The 21744-nt window shown below is 42.3% G+C and overlaps 1 protein-coding gene across 17 annotated transcripts in view; it reads right to left on the bottom strand.

Annotated features, from left to right (window-relative positions):
• DNM3 (dynamin 3) overlaps positions 1–21744 on the bottom strand; it is a 406816-nt gene that overhangs the window by 59428 nt on the left and 325644 nt on the right. For 16 of the 17 annotated variants that reach the window (XM_045026194.1, XM_045026192.1, XM_045026186.1 and 13 more), the window contains 3 exons: positions 18271–18435; positions 12327–12553; positions 10777–11013 (listed from right to left, as the gene is read on the bottom strand). In XM_045026194.1, coding sequence (XP_044882129.1) covers positions 10777–11013; positions 12327–12553; positions 18271–18435 — 629 coding nt within the window. Of the gene's footprint in view, positions 1–8789; positions 8924–10776; positions 11014–12326; positions 12554–18270; positions 18436–21744 lie in introns of those variants that run through there. The other variant, XM_045026193.1, reaches the window with a different exon arrangement.

The following is a 21744-nucleotide window of genomic DNA, read 5'->3' as shown; positions in this document are numbered from 1 at the left end:
TCATATTAAATATGAAAGATAAGACCAGCAATGTATCTCAGCACAAACTTGACCAAGACAGTACACTGAATCCAAATATCGTACTTCCAAATTCTTGTGTTCAAATTTACATTTAGACTAGGTTGGTCAGAAACTAGATGGCACAGTAAGATAGAGGCCTGGGTTTCAATTTGGTTTCGGTCTCAGTGAAATTAGTTTGGTTGTCTTGTTCTACACCTCGTTTATATACATGAAAGCACTACGCAGCCTTATTTCTTCCACGACTGGCCTACAATGCAGTGCTCCCTCCTAGTGAAGTCCCTCTGGTTCCACAGGCCACTGAACATAGCAGTTATGCTAGGCAACTCCTAGTCCAGCAGCCTCCCAGAGGCGGGTACCTGAATGCTGGAGTCTGTACAGGGCCGCTTAGAGAGGGCGGCAAGTGGGGCAATTTGCCCCAGGCCCCCACGAGAGTTTTTCGGGGCCCCTGGAGTGGGGTCCTTCACTTGCTCCAGGGGCCCTGGAAAACTCTCATGGGGCCTGGGCCACCAGAGCTTCTTCTGCGCTGGGTCTTCGGCGGTGGGGGGTCCTTCCACTCCGGGGTGGAAGGACCCCCTGCCGCCGAATTACCGCCAAAGCGGGACCCGCCACCGAAGTGCCGGGTCTTCAGCGGTAAATCGGCGGCGGGGGGTCCCCCACCATGGGTCTTTGGGGCACTTCGGCGGTGGGTCCTGGAGCGGAAGGACCCGCCGCCGCCAAATTACCACCGAAGCGGGGGGCCCCCACCGCCGAAGACCCAAGGCCCCCTGAATCCTCTGGGCAGCCCTGGGTCTGTAGCTTTTGATCCTGATGCCAGCATGCACTACAGAGGACCAGATGCTCATCTGGTGTAAACTGCCCTAGCTCCACTGACTGCGGTGGAGCTACAAAGATTTACACCAGTTGAAGAGGGACGGAGCGAAAAGGGCAGGCCTGGAAGCTGCCGATTACTAGGCTTGGCAGGATTAGATTTTTAATCAGGAAATGTTGGTAAATATTGATTTCCCCAGACACACACAGACCAAAGAAAAATTATTTCCCTCAATAACAACAGAAATTCACAGATGGGCAAAGTAAGGAAAATGCTGCTTGAAAACTTTAGAGTTTGAGTTAAGGACATTTATTTTGTACATGTCGACATGGGATGTTGACATTTCTGTTTTGACGATTTTAACTTTTTGAATCTCAGCACCTACTGTCAGTGAATAATTACCCTCTGGCCCTGCACATAATTTCCCACAATTGTGAAAATTTACATAGATAAAAATGCTTGTAAGCATTTTAAAAATAAAGATCAATATAATCCATCAACATTATAAAAAAAAAATCTAATTCTGCTAAACCTATCACTCACCCAGATTTCCTCGGCCGGGGGCACAGGGAGTGTAGGCCCGCTTTTGGGCTTTCAGTAGGTTTTCACCTTCTTAGTTTGAAGGAATCTGGACTGCTAGCACAGGAGGACAGGCCTGCAACACAGGCCTTCTTTCCTTTTCCCTCACTTTAGGCCTGGAGCTTACAATGGGAGGAATTTCAGCAATCGGTTACACTGGTGTAATGGAGCAGAGAGCCAGGTCCTGGATTATTCCTGGTAAATATAGCTAGCTGAGCCCATAGGATCATCTTTCTTAGGGCCACCTCCTTATTTCAATCAGACTAAATCAGCTGAAAAATAAAGTTCTGAGGAAACAATGAGTTTCAGCCTGTAAAAATCCGTTTTTTTAGTGTGAAATGTGAGCAAAGGTTACGCAAACGTTCTCTGCACGTTAACGTTCCCTTAAAACTACAGTGATCTATGGACTACAACCAGCAGCAGGGGGAGCTGTAATCTTCTGAACTCATTCAGATCAAAAGGGAATTAGAGAAAAACAAACCCAAATGATCTGTGTGCTGTGCTAGCTGCCATGTCAATGAGTAAATATGTGACTAAGCCCAATTAAATGTTTAGTCTGAAGCCAAGAGATGATATTGGTAGAGACAGCAGAGCCCGCAGTTTTTCTGCTTCCATCAGACTCTCTCATATTCTGGGACTGGATTCACTGCTGTTCACAGGGTGCAAAAGCTTGATTTCTGGGCAGATTCAGAATCAGACAGTCCTTTTAGATAAAAATGTCATTTCTACAGTGATTCCTATTTAGCAGTTGCCTCAAATCTTTTCACTGAAGTTTCAACTTTTGGGGCATACCGCCAGAATCTGGCCCCCTTTAGTGAGTGGCCTGCTGGGTCCATTTTTTGAAAGGGAAATGCTGTGTTTGTAAAAGTTAGTGCTGAAGGAGCAGGGGATCATTCGTTCCTGGGGCTGAGTAAATGAGTCTGCAGAAAGAATCAGGACTTCTAACTAGCGTACATTAGGCAGAGCATAAAGAATTTACCAATGAAATCCTATTTAATAACTCCCTGATGTTTCTGGAGTGACTCCTCCTTTGAAGAGTTCAGTGGGGTTTTATACGAGGGATAACTTCTAATTCCACCCAAAAATTTAAAAATAAGACAGGTTTATTTTATTTTTAACCTAAAGAGCACACTCCGTTTTTTTCAGTTTTAAGAGAGCTCCGAATAGCTTTAGCTAGACAAATGCAGAGCAAAAGTCACTAAATAAAGCAAGTCTAGACTTAAAACTCGATCAGAACCATATGGGAACTCTTCAAGCATCTGCCTTTTCAGAACTGCTATCCTTCTAGAGACATAGTCCACAAAATATGCTTTTAGTGAAGCATAGCTGTAATTATAGTGAGGCCCTGCTTTAAGATCATCATTGGACTGAGAAGAAAAGCCAGCATAGTTCTAAATAAAAGGCTTTCATTTCCACTTACATTCACGTCTGTCCATGACCATCACAGAGCACTTACGAAAGTGGATGCATTTTACAATATATTCCTATTGGTCCGGAGGTGTAAACAGCTTATTTACTTTTTTCTATAAAATTGGCAAGTGTTCATTATATTCCCGGCCTCTTGGGCTCAGACTACACTGTGATTGGAAACCGTGTTCGCACCTTTTTAGAAAGAAAATATTGAAACAGTTCTTCAGCCAGGTTTTACTGTTAATGTGGATTCAAGTCTCTTTGTGGACCAGGCTTATTTTAGACTGTAAAGTGGAAAGAGGTTAGACAGATGATTTGTTTTCTTTAAGTGGGGAACAAATATCACTTCTTCTACAAGTCACTATCTCCAATCTGTTAGGGGGACCTGAAACCCATTTTCCCAGGCTTGTCCTAATTGAGAGACAGTCCCAGCATCCTGGCCTCTTTTACTGAAAAGAGGATTTTCTCTCTGTTTAATAAAACCCCGAGATGTCTCCACAGACAGAGATTCCTCTTCTGTTTTCCCAGTTCACACATCACCATCTCCACTTCTCAGATGCTCCCTCCTGGCCCCTGCCAAAGCTGCAGAAAGGAACAACAGCAACAGTGGTGGTTCTGGGCCTGCAGTTCAGGAGCAAGAGGAACTTCGGGGGAGGAGGTCAGCAGGGAAGAGAGAACAGTCTTGGGACTGGGGGAAAAGAATACAAGAGACCAGAAAAGATGGAAAGAGGATGATGAAGGATGATGCAGATGGAAGGAGCAAGGAATAGGGCAGGACGTGAAGCCCAGGGGCAGGAGAAAAACAGGCAGAGGAGAGCAGAGACAATAGAGGGAGTGAAAATCACTCCAAAATGCTGGGGGAAGGAGACTGTAATGGGCACACAGATGGATAAACACATTTAGGGCTAGTCTGTCCCTAGTGCCAATAGGATCATCCAGGGCAGTACAAATTCCCCACTGCCTTGCACAGCCATGTGAGGCTGGTTTGGCTTGAGCCAGGCATGTGCTTCCTGGATTGAGCATGTGGGTACAGAGAGGGCTAATGAGATCTTTAGAACCTCTGCTTCAAGGAATGAAATGCAATTCCCAATTCTCACTCCTAGCTCTCTCCCCACTACAGCTACTAAAATGATCATCAGTGCTGTAGTTAATGCTGACATAGTGTTTAAAGCCAGAAGGGACCATCAGACCATCTGGTCTAACCTCCTGCATAAAACAGGCCATTACATTTCACCCAGAAAGCCCTACATTGAGCCCAATAATTTAAATCAGACTAATGCCTTTCAGTCTTCAGGAGGACTCAGGATAGGGTGACCAGATGTCCCGATTTTATAGAGACAGTCCTGATTTTGGGGGCTTTTTCTTATATAGGCACCTATTACCCTCCACCCACTGTCCTGATTTTTTATATTTGCTATCTGGTCACCCTAACTCAGGAGCTGTTGTGTGCCATAGGCAGAGAACAGGTGAGACTGAGGTGCCACCTATGCTTGAGGCCCCTGCAATGGCAGGAAATTAATTAGGTGAGATATTGAATTGTTTAAGTCGTTTTAATTGACACTCGTATGAGATTAATAGGGGACAGAAGGTTTCACATTGTGTCAGGCTGTCTGCAGACTCAGGAAGGCAACACTGCATTGGTTTCATTTGACTCACCTTCAGAAGGTTTTCTTCATGACCATGAAGGTTAGAAACGTACTATCATTAAAAAATGAAAGCTGAGATTTTGCACAATGAGAATGTGGCATGCCGGTCACACATACACAGCTAGTGGACTGGATCCAGCCACGGGCCCTATGTTGGTCACCCCTTCTCTAGGCACAGGGTCTTTGTGACAAATGTTATACTATTAATTAAATACAGAAGACAGAACACATCTTTGGCTTCCCATCTGCATTCCTGGCAAACGGTATTCACTATTGTTTGCCTTCACTTTCCTTTTTAAAGTTGAGAGTTGCTAAAAATAAAAACCACTTCCTTTTACTAATCAGTACATTTTAAAAAAAGCTAATGAGGCAAAAAGTCTCTTGCTGAAAACGTACATAATAAAGCAAATTAATCATCCTCCCAGCTATTGTCAGCTGACAGGACCATAGGAGGTCACAGCAGTGTTTGAAGGCAACCATCCAATTAGTACCCTTAACCTCTTGCTTATCCCCAGATTTGTCCCTCTGTATGTTTCTCCTCCATTTCCTTTCTTCTTTCTCCTCTCTTCATACCATTTCTCTCCCCAAGTCCCTCCCTCCATTCTCTCACGAGGCCTGTCTACACTAGGGGAATTTTCTAACCAGTTTTGAAACTGGTTCAGCTAAACTGATTTTCAAGCCAATTAGAGCAATGGTGTAGAGCAGACCAAGTTTCTGGCAGCCTGCCCTGCTTTTACTGAATCTCAAGAGGGCCTTGCAACTGGTTCATTAAAATGGGTCTAACACTATGCCTCTTACTGGTTTTGCAGAACCAGTTTTAAAAGTACCCCAGCATAGACAGACCCATATGCCCTCTCTCTCTCTCTCACATACACACACACACACACAAAAAGGAAGGAAAATATGGGGGCAGATGAATGTATGGGGTGGGAGGCTGTGTAGGAGCACAGAGGGGGAATATGAAGGGAGCAGCAAACTTGGTGGGCAGGAAGGAAGATGGCAAGGGGCTGGCAGATTGTTGATATGGGAGTGGAGATGGAAAAGCAAAAAATGGCAGTTCTCCTGCCCGGAAAGTTATGAGAAGGTAAGTGGAGTTCCTTCTCTGAGCATCCAGCGGCGAGGACTGCATTACTGTGAGGGCATCTGAGCTTGAAATTTGAACTGGAAATGATAAATCAATTGGGAGGAGGTGGCTTCCCCCTAAAGGCTTAAACAGAAATCAGACAGGGAATAATGTACGCACATGTTTTTAATTCTCATGATTTTTGAATACTTTGGACCGGCAGTACTGGAGTTATGCGGGAGTATGGAGTATATGAATACACAGTTACCTGGATTTGGCAGGGGCTGCTATACACAGTGTATATGATTTTGATTTGGAACCAAAGCTGAAATCAGTCATGCTTTAGCTTATTTTTTCCCTATTAAAACCCAGGAAATTACCATTTTTAAAATCCTTCCATTAACACAATGTTCAAGTTAACTTGTCCCCGGGCACATATGGGGTGTATTCTGGATTGCTGATTATGCTTTGAAATAGCACCTTAACTTACAATACCTGTTTCTGCAAGAGCACCTTGCACTCCATGGCTTGTGCATTCAGGCTGAGTCTGATTTAGAACATCAACTCTTTGAGGCAATGTTTGTACAGAACTGAGCACACACCAAAAGTGCTCAGCTAAAAATAACAGACATTTTATTATTATTTTATATTTCAGCCAAAAAAGTCCAGTAAAAGAACATTCATAAGGTTGAAAGTGCTCACCAGTTAGGAAATGCCAGAATGAAGGTTATCTGTCCAATTCAGCTCCTTTGTACATAGGCATTATGCTACAGTTTTTAATCATATGATCACATACTATTTTTTCCGCAGGACCCTGGCCTCTGTTGGTGCACAGGATAAAACTTGCCAAAAAAACACAGCCTTAGGCAGAGACATTCAGCATGGAAAATTTAAGCCTGTTAATGTTTGAGAAAGTCAAAAGCAACTGAAAACAGAGAGTCTTACAATGGGAAGTGTCAGATAACCAGAACTATCGGTGGTGTTACCAGCTCTGCCTAGAATTGCAGTAGCAAACAGAGGCCCCAGTTAGGGTGACCAGATGTCTCGATTTTATAGGGACAGTCTCGATATTTGGGGCTTTGTCTTATATAGGTGCCTATTACCCCTCACCCTATGTCCCAGTTTTTCACAGTTGCTGTCTGGTCTCCCTAGCCCCAATCAGAGATAGAGACCACATTGTACTAAGTGCTGCACAAATATGGATTAAAGATCTGGGGCTAGATTTTTTAAAGGAGTGAGGCACCTCACTCCTGTTGACTTCTGGGTGAACGACGAGACAAAACAGGTGATGTTATAACCATAGGCGCTGACTTTTCATTTTGCTGGTGGGTGCCCCACATTGGCTCTGCCCCTCCCCCAAGGCCCCATCCCCACTTAACCTCTTCCCCTCCCTGTTCTGCCCCCTCCCCCAAGGCCCATTTTCCTGAGCGCCTCCCACCCACCGCTCCCTCCTTTCTGCCTCCTCCTGCCTTAAGGGCAGTGAGGAGGGGAGGGAGCAGAGAGCAGCAAGTAGCAGGGCAGCTCCACTTAACAGTTGATCAGCAGCCCAGCAGATCGATTCAATTCTTCATTAATATCATCCTATTCTAAGACCCTGCCCCTGCAAACCCTTCATGCCCAGAATCACTGTTGAGTGCTGTGGCAGCTCCATGACTGCAAGCCTGAGCGTGAAACCTGAGCAGGACAGGATGCCATCCATGCTATAAAGCTTAGCTGGGCTTTGTCCCTGTCAGTGGACATCACACCTCCCTCTAGGATTTGTGTGCAACCAGGTCCTGAGCTTCCATAGTATTTGGGAGTAGCGCAGATCCCAGTGGCAAGTGCATGATGGCCTTTGAGCCTTCATTGAGTGGAAGCTCTCTGCTCCCTCCCGCAGCTGCAGTAACACTACAGAGCAGGAAAAAGGGGAAGGGGCAGAGAGCATAATCACGGGCCCACATGCTGATTCCAGAGGGCTCTATTGCCAGGAAAAACACATTTCCAATTCCTTCTCTTTCTTCGTGGCAAAGCTGAGATTCCCACTCAGCGAAAAAGCTACAACTTAAAGTAACGGCATTAAGACTGGAGTTAGTGTTCGATCAAGATCAGGATCTCTAAACCAGGAAACAAACATACGTTCTGGAACTTTATAGTGGCGCTCGTGCAAGCTTACAGTCATCTTACTGAAGCAAGTGCACATCTGTATTTTCTTTTAAAATATCGCTGCAGCCTTTTAAGAGAAGGGAGAGGGGGAATAATCTGATTTCTGGCAGCAGGGGATATTTCGCAAATCAGAGATACTTTGGCATCAAGCCGCTAACAAAGGCCGGCGCCTTTACTCACAAGCTTTGCTGCTGGGAGAGATCCACCCATCTCAAGTGGGATTAATTAAAACAGGCATGCATCATGCAAATAGTTTCTGTTGCCTCACAGAAATACTCAGGACACATAACCCAAACCAGCTTGAGAATCAGAGAGAAATAAGGAAGAAAATTGTTTCCCCTCTTCCCTGCCCCTTTCCTTTCTCCATATGTTAAATGAGGAGCAATAAAAAACCCGCAGAGAGCTCATGGTTTCTGTAAGATTGCAGCTGCTTTGATTAAACGCTAATAACGTGGAATAAAATTAGATTTTTTTTTAAAGGCAGGGGTCATATCTTGCTAATGAGGTGGCAAATTCTCCAGTCAAAATATATGCACAGCCATACACTGAACAGGATGGTTTGAATCTTTCCCTTCAAAACAGTTTTGGTTAGTGCTTTTTTAATCTGAAAGCTCAGCAGGAAAGAGAGTAAAATGCTCATGTTGTCTTGTTGTGTTAGAAGTTTCTGCTCCTGACTAACAGGGTGGGGGAGGGGAGGGGAGGCGTCTCTGGAAAGCCAAGAAGAACTTAAAAAATGTCTCTTTCCTCTCAGGAAGCTAAACTACTTTCCTGGATATGATGGATCCTGACACTTTCAGGAATCACTGGAGAAAACAGTGGTAAAGCAGACAGAGCGGAGAAGACTAGATATATAAAGAAGTAAAAGAGAAAGCTCAAGTTTCATCAAGAACTCTTCCTCAAGTCTTTCCCCACCTCCCCCTTTAGTATCTGAGACCCCTTTTCTGAGTCAGTCAATTTACTACAGTCCTGCTCAGGCTTTTATTAAAAACAGACCATGTGGAGCAGAAATTCCAGGTCTAAAACTGCACATTTAATAGGCATAGGAGTCAGACACACTGTCCCTCTCAGGTGACTTCCCCCTCCAACCTCTTCTCAGAAATTTCCTCTGGTTGAGTTTAGTCAGCAGGATAAACTTGATGTTTCAGCACAAATGTGAACTCTTCCACTTCATTCTTAAGCATATGTATGTGTTTTTACACCTAAGGGGTTCGCAGCTCGAGCTACAGTGAACCATGACTCAGTCCGGAAGAAGTACTGCAGATTACATTTAACACAAATGCCATGAAGTCTTCCATACAGTTATATGGACAGTTAAGGTATTTTAACCACACTGACCTCCTTCCCCAGCATTTGTTTCCCATGCCAGCAAATGCATCCATAAATTGACAGGCTATTGAAATGAGGCCTAATCAAGCTTCTTCTGTAAAGCAGGGGCTACACCCAGCCTCCCAGTTCAGCAGTCAAAACATTTCAGCCATCTTAGGAAAGCAGTGTGCATGCAAATCACAGCAAGGCAGGAAAGAGGGGGCATGCTCATTCCAAGGACAGGCAAGCTAACAGTTGCTGGGCACCTATGGTTCCCCCCAGTAGCACAACTGACAAAATAGTGGATTTTGACTCTGCATCTGCAGTGTATATGTACACCTCTCTGATGGCACAATGGAGACCCTGGCAAAGGAGCCCTGGCATCAGTTTGAAACTCTCCAAACTGGGGAATTCACACACACTTTTTGGCCTACGGCTTAACACCCAGGGAAGCATTTTTGTGTTTCTTCTCAGTGGTCTAATATTAACTAGTAACACAACTACAGATGGGGGATATTCCTGTGTATATTGAAATGACACCAAGTGCAATTAATGTGTGGCCACTGATATTTTGCCCTTTAACGGTAAAAAACACAAAAATGTTTCCACTGTCTGATAGGCCTGATTTGCTTTTTCTTGGATAGGACAATTAAACATGAAAGTATCCCATCCGGACTAACTACATTATTGACACCCATAACTGGGCTGGCAGTTTCAAGTGGAAGCATTTAATTAGCTCTTAATCTCCAGTGAGGGAATTTTTTATTGTCAATCACTATTTTAAAACATGGAAAACTTGCAAAAGTACCTTTTACTTTTTTACTTGTAATCATTTTACGCTGTCCTTCATTTTTAATAAGATTTTAAAATGAGTCAGCCATGTCTTACAAGGATGTCCATTCTGCCTCTACATCTCAGAGTTTAAGATATAACTGGAACCCCTTGATGGAATAACAATCTTTTATACTCAAGAATGATTAGGGATTACATGATAGCATAGTGAAATTGTAATATCTTCATGGTGTAAAATTCAGATTAATAGTAAAAATGTTGTAACAATGGCTTCCAATGTGTTTTCTCAAAATTACACATCTAAAGCCACTTGAAAGTATTGATAAAAATGCTCCAAAATAAAAGGAAACTTGGAGTGAAGGCAAGTGTCCTGTCCCTTAACTTACCATGTTGTGCCATGTGACTTTATCTAAGCTACCTGCTGTAATTCTAAGTGCACTGTGGTCAGCTGTGGAGGGATTTTCAACCACAGCTCTAAATTGCCTTCGTATCTGTGAGTTAAAGTCAGATTTTTACCATTGTTCTTTAAGTGGCAGATTTTTTTTCTCTCACTGAGATGAATCATCCCCTCTGAAGACAGATGCATTTTGTGATACAACTAGAATGGATAACGTGAGCCACTACACTCAGACCTCTTCTCCATGAGCAGAGATATGATTCTTGTGTCTAATCTAGTCTCTACTTCTCTCTTTCACAGTTTTGGCTGTACCCAACACCATGAGCAGCTGTTCTGACTTCGGTCAGACAATCGAGCATTTCTTTAGACCAATTCACTGCACACTGGTCTTTTACTCTTGGGTGAAAAGTTTCTAATTTCTGAGAAATAAGCTTTCTGATAAGAAAGGACTTGTCAAACCCTGCCTTTGTCTCTCTGCACTGAAAGCACTGTATTGCTTTGTTAATTTTAGATATAAGGAATTGTGTTTCAATTTTCTACCCAATATAAAATATGTCTGTTATTCTATAGGATGAGAACCATACCCAGCATCAAGATTTATTCAATGTCTTACCTTGGAACACTGGGAGGAGCCCGCGTTGGCCGAGATGGAACCTGCGGTGGTGTCCCAAGACCTTCACTGTTGTTAGGAAATGGAGGTAATGGTCCTGGACGGAATGGGACTGGTGGAGCCCCAGACAGAGGGCCTGGAGATGGGACTGCTGGAGCAGGTCCTCGGCCAGATAAAGGTCTGGTTGGGGGATTATTTAATGTAGGCCTTCTCTGAGTTGAAGGACTTGGAGGGGGTGATCTAGTGAACAATCAGAAATTAATGAAAATCTACATGGTCTTCAAAAATGGAAGCCAGATACTTTCTGAAACCTGTAACAATCTTGTAAACATTTTCCTCTGCTCATATATTGTCTTGGTCCTGAAGAGTATAATTTAGGCAGCCCACTATCTCACAGCGTTAGTATCGTATATTCTTGCAATGACAACTCTCTCATTTTCCTTTGTTCTGGATGGTGCCTTGCATGCTCCCATCCATTCCAAAGAATTGCTCAGAGATGCTTCCAAGTCTCAAAAGAATATCTAATCCCCTCCTTCTACAAAATGTACACTCAACCTTTCACTATCACACCATCCCTAGAAAGTAAGCATTATTAAGGTCAGAATCAGGTGTACAATCACAAAGATAAATATAAAGGTTCTAGTATTGTCAATATTCTAACACCAATTTGCTAGGTGGATTTAATAAGAAGGCCACTTTCTTTTTAAGGAAGCCATAGGTAAGGAACACTGAAATCTTACAGTGGCTTGAAAGAACCAAAAAGTGGACACAAAAATTGACTTAGGTTTCACAGAGGGGTGGGGTTGCTTGAGCTTGGGAAGAGAAGACTTAAAAACTCTTAAAGAAACTGAGATGCTGTAGGGTGGGACCATAAATGATTATATTATTTGAGCCATTGAAACCAAATGGAATATCAGCTGAGTCACAAACAAAGTACACTAGATGGTATTCTCATAGGCAGAAAAGAGATTACAAGCACCTTTCTTGATACATATACCTCTTCCATTTATCCACGTAATATGAACGTGTGGAAGAATTTGTAAAAAACTTGGACTATATACAGGCTGGATATCTTTTGGTGAAGGAGTCACATACTACAGTAGCTCCATGGAAGACAATTCTAGATGATGAATCCCAAAGCTGCTTGACATATCTGAAAATGGATTGCCAGGTCCAACAGATTCATATACCAGAACCCTCTCCCCAAGAGGTTCATAAGCACCCTTTTCTCCATGTCCCTTCTAGAACAAAACAGGGCAGGAAATATCTGGAATGAAGGCTGGTGGCTTAACTGGTAGGACCTTCCACTGTGCAAAGACAAATTCTGAGCATACGGTTGTTAAAATTCAGCTCACCTGAGAGGTTTTTAGGATTACCCAGTACAAGAATTCCACCTGCACACTCCCATCCCTCAACAAGAATTTTCTGATTCTCTCAAGAATTTCATGTGAGACATGGAGAAAGGCTTGCCAGAGAAGGTGGAGACATAGCAGTGCTGAAGATCTAGCTCTTTTTCTTAATTTCCACTGCATAACTGATCTGAAGATCCTTACCTGCGGGATTGCTGTAGCCAGGAATCATCAACTGGAGGTGGGGCAGGGATAGATACAGTGCTAGTGCTAATATCTCCAATGATTGCCAGTGCTTCTTTTAGGGCTTGGTACAGGCGAAGCCCCTCATCTCGCCTCTGAGCCTGTTCTGCTGACTCCTCCATCAAGGTGTTTTGGTCCTCAGAGGAATACAAGTGAGCCAGGAGCTCTGCATTTATGAATTCTTTTACCTAGAAAATCAAACAAAAAAAGACCCCTGCTACCGGGTTGCAAATGGCAATAAGATATTGCATAAACACAACTGAGGTCTTCAAAACAATGGACATGGCACAATCAAGTTCACCTGCCACCACTGGAATGCTGGCACTTCAATGAGAATACACCAGATCCATAGAGAAGAAGAGAGATCAAGAGAAATTGTGCCAGACAGACAGCACTGGGAACTGAAGTCCACTATTCAACGACTATGGTGCCAGTTGTGAAAGTGGCATTAGTAGTTCATGCTAGTCTCTTGCCATTGGACCTGAGGAAGAGGGGAGCTCCCAGAACTATAAACCTACTAGCTAAACCAATGGTCACATTTTGAGGCCACAGGGATGCTGGCCATTAGGAAAGGTAGCTGAGTTTGTGGGAAGGGAGGAAACTTTTAGAATTCTGCTTGATAAACCTGGTAAAGTGCTTTGAGGTATAGAGTAGAAAAATGCTTTTTGTAAGTATTGTTAATATGTAAATCTCTGTAGGATCTCCCTGGACTGAGAATACCCTTCATATGCCACAGCAAGATATTCTCGCGGTGTAACACTGCACAATGCATTGTGGGGTTCTTCTGCCTTCCTTTGAGGCATATGGCATTAGACACCATTAGTGTCAAGTACTGATCTGAGCCTGAAGGTGTCTCCTATATTTTTAACTCATTTCACACAGGCTGTTGAAGAGCTATTAAGCGTTAAGAGCATTTTTGGCCCAATTCTGATCAGCTGACCTAGAGGTTAAAGGGCAGCCCATCACCAATCCCATAAGCCATCTAGTTCCCCAGGAATGGAATTTTTAAGGCACTATAAAATGTCTTTCAGAATTATTTTCTTAATACTAATTTCACCTACTACACATCAAGTCTTTCATCTCTGACAGCTTTATGGGACCCCGAATGCCCCCATATACACACACACATCTTATAAACTGAATATATAATCTAATTTAATATACTGATTCCCTGCTATGCCTGCCCTGATTATAGAAACCTGGAGCACATTAAGACAGATACAGATCTAGAGGTATTTAAATAATTCTGTGGTAAATAGATTCAGAGACCAGTTGTTGACCTATTAAATCCTTGCATTGGAGGATTTTTTAAAAAACTCTTCTGATCTATTTCTCATCTGTTTTTCACTCTGTAAAGATTATTTGAGCTTGAGATGCTAACAGTAACACATTCCTGAACATCTGATTTCATAAGTACAACCTCCGATTGCAGAGGGGTTTGCACTAGCTTAATTACATTGTTTTAAAAACTAATTATCTTTATATTGGGACCATTTTTGTGTGTAGACAAGGTCTGAGCCAGTGGTCAAGTTGAACTGGTGTTGGGATCCTCCAGTGCCTTCTGACAGTGAAAAGCAGGGGGGCCTTCCAGAAAAACAGGCACATGGTCACTGGATGCTATGGTTGTTTCCCGTTCATGTTCAAGAGGAGATATGTGAATTCTTACCAAAGTCTGCACATTTTTCCCATGAATCTCACACTGTTTTTCAGCGGATGGTACTGATCAAATGCCAGAATACACTATTTTCCTTGCTATTGCCAGAAGCTCCACATTAAAAACAGCATCAAATTATACTTGATGAAATGAAAATTTTAATGGCATCACTTAAAAAAATCCTTAAATTAGATTAAGGGCAGAGCTGATCGTAAAGGAATTGTTAAACCACAAATATCTGTTTGAACAACATCAGCCTGCAACTATTATCATGGTAGATCCCTGTCTCCTGCTAGCACAGATCTCCATGCATGCTCACTGAACCCCAGTGTAAGGTCTGCACTGGAGCTGTTATGAGGCTAGCCTACCTCCCCACCTGATGCATTTGATCGCAGACCAAGCTGAAGATGGGCCCTCTGTACATACAGCTTTCTCCAGGCTTGGGGGAACTGATACCTTAGCCCCTTCCAGGATATAAACACAACATTACACAAACTGATTAAGATATGCCCCCAAACAGGGCTCAAACCTGCAATGTTCAAAATCACCGTAGGCATCTTAATACCCCAGTATCCCAGATCCTGCCTCATCAGAGATCTTACAGGGAAGGACAAGAATTCAGAGCGGAGTTCTGTATTTGGGTGAGGGATAGCACAAGGCAGCTGGGAGAGCAGCTTGAAGTGTTGCTCTCACAGCTGGGGCTAAAGGAGCATGCGTGGAAATCTCAACGAGCAGCAGGCAGGGCTACTGCTACCATGGGATCGAATATGCAGACAGTCATTTCCATAACATTAAAAGATCTTTATTAAAGTTTAAATTGGAGTTAATCCACCAAACTGAACCTACCTTTTCCAAGATCACCCACTATTTGCATTTTCCAATGCTTCAGCACCAGGAGGTATATTAGTAGGGCTCTGCATGGATACAAAATTTGTATCTGCATCTGATCCGAGATCCGCAAAAATGGTCCACAGATATAAAACGGATATCTGCAGATTTGCAGGGCTCTATGTATTAGTAACATTTCAGCTCTGAATTCTGAACATGTCTCTCTTTAGGTGTGTTTGACTCTTTAATAACAACTTGATGCAGGTTTTTTGTGGTAAATTTCCTTTTCTTTTAAAGTAACCAACATTCACCCTAATTAGCAGTTGATTTGGAATGCAGCGATATACATTCAAGACACAGACAAGACATGCTGTAGGACAGCATTCATTTATTTTCTCTACAAGAAATTTGAATCCAGTACTTCACTCTGAATTGTAAGCACCACTTAAAGATCCCACCAACTGGTGAGGAAGTTCTACAAATATTCATCAGGTTGCGATTGCTATGGAAACCACTTCCTTGGGATCAGTTTGTTTCTAGAGTTCTTCAGGCAACACTCTGGGGCACTATATATTGAAAAGAATAATTAAAAGGGGTTTAATTTCATTTCTCTCTCAGTGGATGGGTTGGGATTCTAAAAATCTCCAGACAATGCAAACTGCTGAAAAGGACTCAGCTTCCAATGTGACTTCCTTACTTCCCATTTCTTTGCATGACATTTTGGCTTGCTAAGCAAAAAGTTATTCTTTTCTCTGTTTAACAGTGTCAATTTTTTAAAAAAAGTAACATCTTCACTGATTTTTCAACATTTTTCAATTCAAGCCTCCTGGAAATAAATGCATTAACATTTAATTCTCAAGTCTTCACACTTTCTTTTGAAAAGCTTTGATTCTTTGGCATAATTTTAAGTTATAAGATTGGACTCAGGGTTTCTGCTAGCACTGGTGCACTCAAACCCAGAGTGTGTACTCTGACTGAGAGGTGATTTTAGAGCTAGGTAGTGTAAAAAAAAAAGGGGTTTCTTTGTGCCACTGTCACCTGGCATGCCTTAAGAAGAAGACAGCCGCACAGTTTCAATGTACAAAGCCTTACAGCACTGCACTTCTGAAGCAAAGCATTTCAACTTCTTAAACAATTCCATATGGGGACGTGAGTGGCAGAAAATATAATGTAAACTTTCCAAAGGAACTGTTCACTAAATTCTGCACTTTCTGAAAGAGAGCTGGAGCAATATCCCTTTCAAAAAGCAATGGCATTCCCCTTAAGTCTATAAAGCAAGGTCCCAGCTGTGCTCTGGAGGCAGTGGAGAGAATTGCTCCACCATACACACTTCCTGAATTCTAGATTTGTGCTAATTTTGGAAAAATGTGGAAGTTCCATTTGTTTTTACACTCTTTTGTAAAGGCCTCAGTGAATCTTCCCTCCCAGGATTCTAACGTAATTCAAAGATTGGCTTCATTAGTCCAAGAGAAGTTAAGGGAAGCCTGGTTGGTCTTCCCCTCTGTGTGAAGATCTTGTTTGTTCCGTACTAACTAGTGGACTGCATTCAAACTGCTATGCCAGCCACCCAGTTCTCAGGTGCAATGTAATTCCCACAGACCTCCCGGGATACATCAGCCCCCAAAAATAAAAGGTGGCTTTGTGAACTCACATGTAAATGCTACATTTTAGACAGATTTGCTTTTTATCGTATTCTATTTATTACAACTGTTTTTTTGTTGACTTAATAGATCATAAAGAAGGTCCTATCAGTGACTGAAAGGAAGTGCTATTTCCTGTAGTGATTTACTACAAATACAGCAGTAGTGGCACTAGTACAAAAAGTAGCACAGACTGGATCCCAATCAGGACTCTATCAGGAAGTGAAGGTCTTCTAGGTCCTCAAGCAATGGGCTAGCAACGCTAAAGCAAAGCTACTTTTAAATCAGATGACCTGGGGGTAGACAGACACATTTCCTCTAATACTCTAAACAAGTGGTTCTCAAACTTATTTGATTGGGCGCCCCCTCTTTGTGCCTGTAGTCATTTACTCCCCCACAAGTACATATACCCCCACCCAGCTCTGAAAGTAGAGCAGAGAACAGTGGCTGCTGGCTGGGCACCCAGCTCTGAAGGAAGAGCGGAGAACAGTGGCTGCTGCCCGGGCACCCAGCTCTGAAGGTAGAGCGGAGAACAGTGACTGCTGGCCGGGCACCCAGCTCTGAAAGCAGCACTGTGCCAGCAGCAGCACAGAAATAAGGGTGGCAATGTGACAAGTGATATTTATCAATATTATCTCTTTTCACACAGACTTAGTGCCCCATTGCCACATTACTTCTGCGCTGCTGCTGTCACCCTGGGGCTGATAGCCAGAGCCCTGCCTCCTCGAGGTGAGGGATTGGGGAGGTGGGGGAGGAGGAGAGCCTGAGCGCAGGTGGTGGGGCTCCAGCTGACCCCTTTATCCCCACCTCCCAGGTGTGCATGGCCCTTTTGCATGAGCCCCAGTCACCCAGGGCTGACAGCCAGAGCTGTTTTGAAAGAAAGAAAGAAAGAAAGTAAAAGAAAAGCATCTCGCATCTCCCTTGACACATTCCCACACCTCCCTTGGGAGGCCCGCCCCATAGTTTGAGAACCACTTCTCTAAACAAAGTATTCAAAGAACCCCTAGAACTGTTTTTTTTAAAGATGATCTGCAAATGTAAGGAACCCAAACAAAGTACTAGTATGCCTCTACCCCAATATAATGCAACCCGATATAACACAAATTCAGTTATAACATGGTAAAGCAGTGCTCCGGGGGGGGGCGGGGCTGCACACTCCGGTGGATCAAAGCAAGTTCAGTATAATGCAGTTTCACCTATAACGCGGTAAGATTTTTTGGCTCCTGAGGACAGCGTTATATTGAGGTAGAGGTGTATAGTATGAACTGCTATTCCCCGAAAAAAACAAACAACAAGGACATTCAAGGCCTTTGGTCATTTAAAGACTACAGTTCAGTGCAATACAGGTCTGCTGCACACTGTCAGCTGCTGTCTAGGTGGAGTTCCCCGCTTGTACTCTGCAGGAGGCATTACAAACACACCACTGAAGGACAAGTATGACTGGGTCTGGAGTGTGCTTTTAAACAATACTGTTGATGCCAACTAGGACTAACCTGAACTCAGCCTTACATTAAAAATACTATAGCATTCTACAGTAAGCACTGCAGCGGTTCTAGAAGAAGCTGCAGAGCACTGGACTTTTTGCTACAGAAGATTCCAGTGTTTTGTTTTAATAAGGACAGAACTATTACTCGTGTTTGCAATGTGTGATATTCTATATGCTCGTTGTCTTCTCTTCACCATACAACAGTGCTGCTCTATTTTAAAAATGAGTCGGTTCTTTAAGAGTTGAAGATAAAACCAAACATTTGAAAACAATTGAGAAAGTGAGGTTGTTACTTACGTTGTTGATCATAAGATGCATGATTGTTTTTGGTATCAGATCACGAATACACTTATTGATAATAGACATGTAGGAGTCCACAAGGTTGCGAATAGTCTCCACCTGCCTCTCCAGTTGGGGGTCCATGGAGAAATTGTCTGCCTGGCTGTTCTCATCGTTTTCCATCTACACAGAAGCAGAATGAAACATAAATCTCTTTCCATGCTATTTACCCACTCAAAGTTGGAACAGGAGGGCCAAGAAAGCTGCGCTTACAGAATAGTAATACAGCAACACATTTCTTTGATACCAGCATGTTTAGAGCTTTAACCATTAAGCATCAAGCTGGCTTACATTAGTGCTTAGCAGCAGGAAATCTGGATTCCTGGCAGTTAGGGGTTAATGGAAGATCCAATGTGAGTCCCTTTTCAGAGGAAATGTTACACATTTCCACACAAACTCACATTTTTAGATCAAAGCTGGGTTCAAAACAGTAAAGAACTGAGGAGGTGAATGAAACCTTCATAAATTCCCTCAACTCATTGCAATACTTAGTAACAGAGAGTGTAACTACCATATTCAGCCTGCCAATTGTCTCCTGACTCACTCATGAAAGCAGCACTACAAACTCTGATTTTGTAATCTCCGGTCCTTTGGCTAAATTCTAGCCTTGCTACTGAGAACTGACTCAGTTGTGACAAATTCAGAAACTCAGCCACAGACTTGTTAGATGAAATGTAACACATCTAACAACAGATGACTTAGGGATGACAACACTCTGGTTTCAGTACTTCAAGGCTTTGCACATGAGGCCTTTCTTCCGCTGGACTGGAATAGCTTCTTTGTATGTAAACAGTTGACCTGAAATAGCAGATTTGTGTTTACCATTGAAATTAATTGGAAGCTAATGGCATGCACTTCATTTCAGTTTGGACTGTTTAAAAACAAGAAAACTACTGTACATTGATCTTGTAGGCAAAAAATAAACTGCTTCCGCAGGCTTAAATGAGCCAAACAAACTGAATTTCAAGTGGAAAAGCATGGGGAATAATGTCTCTTTCCCCACCCCAAGAGAAAATATTTCTCTGCGGAAACTCAGAAAGAGAATTTAAGCTGTTCTGGTTTCAACAACAAAAACTAAAATCTGGTCCATTTGCAGCTATAGCTATCGCACAAAAGAAAACAGAAGTTATATGACCAAGTGTGAATAACGTGCTATGAACAAAATCTAGTTGAGGTAAGCAGCTATCTACCAGCCATACTTGTCAGCATCATCAGCTACTACATTATTAATATAATGTTAAGATAAGATTTTCATGTAACTAGTGGCTTCAAGCGTTCAACTTGAGACACCCTCCAGGGGCCTGATTTTCAGAGGATGGAAGCTCAGCACTTTGAGAATCTGAAAATCACACTTCAAGGAATGCCAAGTGGGGCACCCCAGAACTGAGACGCTAAAAAGCCCTAGTCATTTGGGAAAATCCTGGCCTTCAGTGCCTTTGCTATACAGCCTCCCACCTCCCTGCAAAACACAATTTCTGCAAATTCTGCAGCAGTGCCTAAATCTTACACTGGGATGAATTTTATCCCAGTGGACTATATTCACTAAATGCAAATACATTACAATGAGAATTAAACACAAAAAGGTATTACTGTACATTATTTATTAGTAGTATTATTATAGTGACGAGAGTCCCAGTCATGGACCAGGGCCCCATTATGCTAGGTGCTTTCCAGACCTGGAACAGAAAGATAGTCCCTGCCCCAAAGAGCTGACAATCTAATCACCAGAAGGTAAAACCCACACTAAGTAACAAGCCATTCTTACTCCAAACCCAAGACATGCTCCCAACATGACTTCTTAACAAAATGTGTCTGTTTTGGCCCATTTGGTACTATAAGGTAAATCATTCGGAATATCAGGGGGTAGCCGTGTTAGTCTGAATCCACAAAAACAACAAAGAGTGCGGTGACACCTTAAAGACTAAGAGATTTATTTGGGCTTAAATACGAAAGTTTATGCCCAAATAAATCTGTTAGTCTTTAAACTGCCACCGGACTCCTTGTTGTTTTCATTCAGAATAGCATTTCACATTTACTGCTTATAAACCAAAGCTTGATCCAACCAACACCGAAAAGCAACCGGGAGTAGTTTTAACTTCTTGTAGCTGAGCCGAGGAACAAGGTCTAATATACCATTTAAAAACTAAATACTCCTTGAATTTCGTTGCCCTTAATATGACAGATTATAACAAGTTAGACATTTTTAATTAGAGCAAAACTAATGGGAAAAACAACTCATCTAATGGCTTTAAAAATAATTAGCAAAGTTTCGTAAAAATTTGGAGAGGGCAGATGGAACTCAAGAACTGTAACTGATGAAACCCAAGATGAAGTTCTGTTTTGGATTCTGTAACACCAGTAGAGACACTAACATGCAAACCTTAATCATTCTGCTAATGTACTACATATGGTGGAGAGTCACAGAATTCAGATCGAATATTTCTTTTTTTCTTTTCCTCCCTGGGTTTGGAAAGAAACAAGCAGTAATTTCCCCTTCTAAAATACCCAAGATAAATAGAAAAGCATACATCTATGGAATTTTTCTTTGAGCAAAGTAATTGCAGACATAAAATGCCATTTTCCCAGTACCCCCAGATCTAGCTGGAATTTTCTATCACCTCCTCCACGCTGTCTATATAACAGAGTGTATGTCTATGTATTTTTTTTCCTGTTTAAATTACAGGATTGCAATAAGATTCTTTGCTGGCTAAGCAGCGAAGTGACAGATGTTTATCATTATCCTCATCAAGGGAACGTAAAATAAAAATAGTAATTTGTCTCTGATCTTGAAGGCAAAGGGTAATAGTCTGCAAAGATTTAACCTTTTATGTGCAGGTTCAGTGGTGATGTTTACAAAATGTGGATATCGCAGGAATCAATATCCTTTTTGAAAAGGTAACAGATTAGACTTTATACTGCTGATTTATTTTTCTATATCAATTATGGAAAGTTTAAAGCAATTTTAAAAAAGGTTTCCACTAATAATATTCTCAACAGCTTGCTGTCTTTTTACTTTAAATTCATACTAAAATTATAATCTGTTCGGGGCAGGGAATTTCTCTTTGTTCTGTGTTTGTACAGCACCCAGCACAGTGCGTCCTGGTTTGTGACTCAGGCTCCTGGGCACTAGCGCAATACAAATAATAAATAATAAATTATTATTTTTAAAATCTCTGAAAGTTATTAGGCTTTTCCCTTTCAATTGACTCAAACTGTCTCATGCCCAAATTAACCTATAAGAATGAAGCTGCTTGGTAAAACAAGATTTCATAACAAATCCAGAAGTTTGTTATACACAGTCCCTGTTACATTTACATTTCATTATTGTAAAACTGCAGATCATACCACTGAGCCACATTAAAATCCTAGCGTTATATTAATGCACAGACACCTCAATTGAGGCCAGGGCTGTTCCTAGCCATTTTGGTGCCC

Source organism: Mauremys mutica, chromosome 8 (assembly GCF_020497125.1).
Source record: "Mauremys mutica isolate MM-2020 ecotype Southern chromosome 8, ASM2049712v1, whole genome shotgun sequence".
Lineage (NCBI taxonomy): Eukaryota > Metazoa > Chordata > Testudines > Geoemydidae > Mauremys > Mauremys mutica.
Note: the sequence above shows the minus strand (reverse complement) of the source record. Positions and strands in the feature narration are given on the sequence as shown.